At 47.7% G+C, this 3,772-nt stretch overlaps 1 protein-coding gene across 5 annotated transcripts in view; it reads left to right on the top strand.

The window, feature by feature from the left end:
- Positions 1 to 1,297: 1,297 nt before the first annotated feature.
- NEK5 (NIMA related kinase 5) overlaps positions 1,298 to 3,772 on the top strand; it is a 64,073-nt gene continuing 61,598 nt past the window's right edge. For all 5 annotated transcript variants that reach the window (XM_024755624.1, XM_024755623.1, XM_024755622.1 and 2 more), the window contains exons 1-2: positions 1,298 to 1,373; positions 3,353 to 3,491. In XM_024755624.1, the coding sequence (XP_024611392.1) occupies positions 3,375 to 3,491 (117 nt within the window). In that variant the 5' untranslated portion in view covers positions 1,298 to 1,373; positions 3,353 to 3,374. The remainder of the gene's footprint in view (positions 1,374 to 3,352; positions 3,492 to 3,772) is intronic.

Below are 3,772 nucleotides of genomic sequence, written 5' to 3'. Positions count from 1 at the left end.
AAAAAAAATGCAATTTTCTCCTGGTGCCAGCAAGGTAACTCCTCAGGGGATAACGTTTCTTTCTTAATCCTGTAAGGGGTCACGATGACCCACTACTCACCTTGCTGGACTGTGTAGACTGTCAGTATGTTACTTTGATGTACAATATAACCTTTTGTCTTGAAAACTTATGTAATTGTGCTTTGGGCGGAACAATCCTCAGAGCTTTCTGAAAGACTGTCCCCTGGGTTATAATCCTCAGGTTGGCTCAAATAAAATTCTCCATTTCTTTCTTAGATTGACTATTGATTAATTTTTCATGGACAGACTCAATGTTGAACTTTGTCTATTCCAGTAAAAAGCGTTATCTGTGGATACTAATTGAGCTAATTGGGGAGAAGAAGAGGAAAGCCCATTCACGTCTTTAAGAGAGAAATTTCCAATACTATGTTACTTTTTATATTTAATAAATATTAGTTCGTGATTTGGATCAGTTGTGTACTACTAGTAATTTTAATGAATTTTTAAAAGCCTATTAGAAAATAGAAATTAATTTCCATTGATATGATAGGGTGATGGGTAAGATTTTGAATCATGAAAAACAGTACGTGTGGAGATATGAGTTCAAGGAGAGAAAGGAGTGATGTAAACTTTCTAATTCTTAAAGGAGAGCTCTCTTTTTTTTAAAAACTAGATATGGTGGGTTTCAAATTGCCGTGGTATTTAGATTCCATTGGTTATGTTTTACTTGTGTCAATATTTATAATTGCTGGAAATTACATCCTTTCAACTGCTTAAACATGTAATGAAACGTTTCTGACGGCACCTTGATGTGCAGTGGGAATGAGGAATGCGTAGGGGGCGATGGGGAGATGGTGAGAGAGCATGTTTGCAGACCACTGGGCAGTAGCTCGTTTTATAAGAGGACCCCATGGGAGGCCGCCAGCTGTGGCCAAAAGAACAGGGCTCCGTTCCAGTCTCCATCTCTTGACAGTATTTGAGACCTTGCACGAGAAACTCTCAGTCCAGCTCAACTGTAAAACGGGGCCACTACTACCCGACTCGGTTGTCGCAAGGCATAAAGAGAATATATGCAAAGCCTCTGGTACACCGTAAGCAAGAACGGGGAGCGGGAGCGGAATGCTTGTCGAGTGTAAGCAGAGGAGTCCCGACCTAAGGTGACGGAGGTGACGCGGCCAGGTCTCCAAACGCCGCGGCCGGCCCCCACCCCTCTTCCGGGTGGACTGTGTGGACCCGTCCTCTCGCCGCTCTGGCCCCGCGCCCCGCCCGCCTTCCCTAGCGCGGCTCCGCCCCGGCCGCCAGCGGGGGCAGAAGCGTCTGGAACCCGGACCCACCCGGGACACTACTCTGGCCCCGCGGAGCGGGCGGAGCAGGTATGCTATGGGTGGTCCCCTCAGCCCGAACCCGGAGCTGCCCCCAGGGCCTCCGGGAGCCCCGGGGAAAGGGTGGAGCCCCCGCCCGGGAAGACACGAGCCGCAGAACTGCGGTCTCCGGTCCCGGGCCGCGTCGGTCTCCGTGGCAACGCGCGGCGCACCCAGCTCCTGGCCCCCGCGGGAGTTCTGCCGCCTTCCCGCCGGCCGCCTCCCGGAGAGAGTTTCTAAGGGAGAAGGATTTTTCCCCCGGAACTTAGGGGCTTCCACCCACCGGTGCCTCTTGGGCGGGAGGGTCGCGGTCCCTCAGTTCCTGTGCAGATGCCCTCGAGTTCCGATTCCGTCAGCGCCTCCCTCAAAACCCGGCCCTCCAGTGTCCCCAAGCCTTCCCTGGCTGCGGAGCTGGCTTCCAGCCCCATCCCACCTAATCGTCCCCCCTTCCTGCACTGACACAAATTACTCAAAAACGTAACCTGCCTGCTCACTCAGGTTTTAAAAATCAGCAAGATTCCCTAACTGTAGTATTGAATATAACGGGGAAATGCAGTGGAGCAGTTTACCCAAAGCCCCAGAGGCTGGAGGCTGGCGGCTGGCCGAGGGCCGCGCGGCCGCGTAGCTTCCAGAGAGGTGGCAAGTGGTCGGAGGCAAGTGCTGGGCCGCCAGAACCTGCCCAAGACAGTTCAGAAACAACCCCACTGGGAATTACTGGCCCGTTTTTTGCCCACGGGCTATTGAGGGTGTACTTGTGTTACAAGCACCGTGTTTCCAAAGAAATGGTAGAGAGGAAGGGACCACACCGCTTACTACCCCCGGAGAATTCACCTTCCCCTCTCGAGAAGCCAGGACCCTGAGCTGAGAGTGATGAACCCAAATCAAAGGAGCTTAGGCACCAAAGGGAATGTTAGACCTTTTAACTGGGGATTCTGACTGGGTAGGTCTTGGATGGGGCTCTTGTATACTCTGGCCTTACACACCCTCCTGCCATACCGAATCTGATCAGACGAATCTAAATGCCACAGTGACTCTCTTTATTATAAAGTCTATATTTCAATCTGTAAATTCTTGGTACTACTACACTGGAAGAAGTAGTGAAGTAGTAGGGAGTCACCTGATAGGGACAGCAGCAAACTTTTAAGTCTCAGCTGCCAGGAGCAGCGTGGCCAGCGGGGGAGTGATTTTCCAAAACGGTGAACAGTTCCTGGTAAAGTTCCGAACAAGGTGCAGTCAAGCCTTGATTTACATGTAGTTGCATTCCTCGAAAATTCAGTGTTAAATAAAACTCTGCAAAATATACTTTGTATTTAGATGTAAAATAGTTTGGTTGTAGCCACAGATAATTATAAACGGATTTTTCCAAGCACATGAATGTGTACGGAGACTTTTTAAGGTTGTAAGGGCGCTGGAAAATCCTTTACTGTGCGGGACCGTCCCTAGCATCGCAGAATCTTAGTATCTCAGACCCCAGTGGCTTCTAAAAGCCTTCGTGCCTGCCTCTCCATCTCTGCGAACAGAAAAAAACTTCCGTAAGTTTCCAAAATGTCCCCTAGGGGGCAGTAACGCCCCACTGAGAAAGGCTGGACTGTAAAACCACACAAGCAGAAGGACAATTCCTGCTGCCTAGAGGTGCCCAGACGGGGATATTATATTTTTCTTTCTCAGAACAATCTTGAAAAACAGGTATTGTTATTTCCATTTCAGAAATTAGGAAAAAGAGGTTTTACGAATTAAGTTACTTGCCCGAGATGACAACACTAGGGTGTATCAAAGTTGAGCTGCAGCCCAAGTCTGACCGTGGAGCTGACTAAGCTCTGTCTCACTGTGGTTGTTACCTGTGGCCGCAAGGAAAGTTATTTGATTCAGTCTTGGCGAAATTAGAATGAAAGTTTTAGCAAAATGAGTTCTCTTACGTTGTAGTGGTCTGTTTTCTGACTTGTTCATATTTATGAAAAGTGAGCAATAAAATTTCATTGCTCTCATTTCAGGTAACTCCATGCATTGGAGACCATGGATAAATATGATGTGATTAAGGCCATTGGGGAAGGTGCCTTTGGGAAAGCATACCTGGCCAAAGAGAAATCAGATAGCAAGCACTGTGTTATAAAAGAGATCAATTTTGAAAAGGTAAAGTTAAAAAGTTAAAATTCCTGTTCATTTTCAGTGGTATATTCATCTGGCTTTTAGTCAAGGAAACACATCTTTTTTTTTACAAGTATGAGTGAGTTGACTTTTGTTTGCTCAGTCTTCTAAGTCCATTGTCCAAACAGCAACCAATGATCTTATTTTCATTTTTATTTTTAAATTTTATTTTTATTTTTGGCTGGGCCATGCGGCATGCGGGATCTTAGTTCCCCGACCAGAAATGGAACCCATGCCCCCTGCTGGGGAAGCAGAGAGTCTCAACC

Source organism: Neophocaena asiaeorientalis, unplaced genomic scaffold, assembly GCF_003031525.2.
Source record: "Neophocaena asiaeorientalis asiaeorientalis breed wild unplaced genomic scaffold, Neophocaena_asiaeorientalis_V1.1 scaffold59, whole genome shotgun sequence".
Lineage (NCBI taxonomy): Eukaryota > Metazoa > Chordata > Mammalia > Artiodactyla > Phocoenidae > Neophocaena > Neophocaena asiaeorientalis.
The sequence above is the reverse complement of the archived record's forward strand: the minus strand, read 5'-3'. Positions and strand labels throughout refer to the sequence as shown.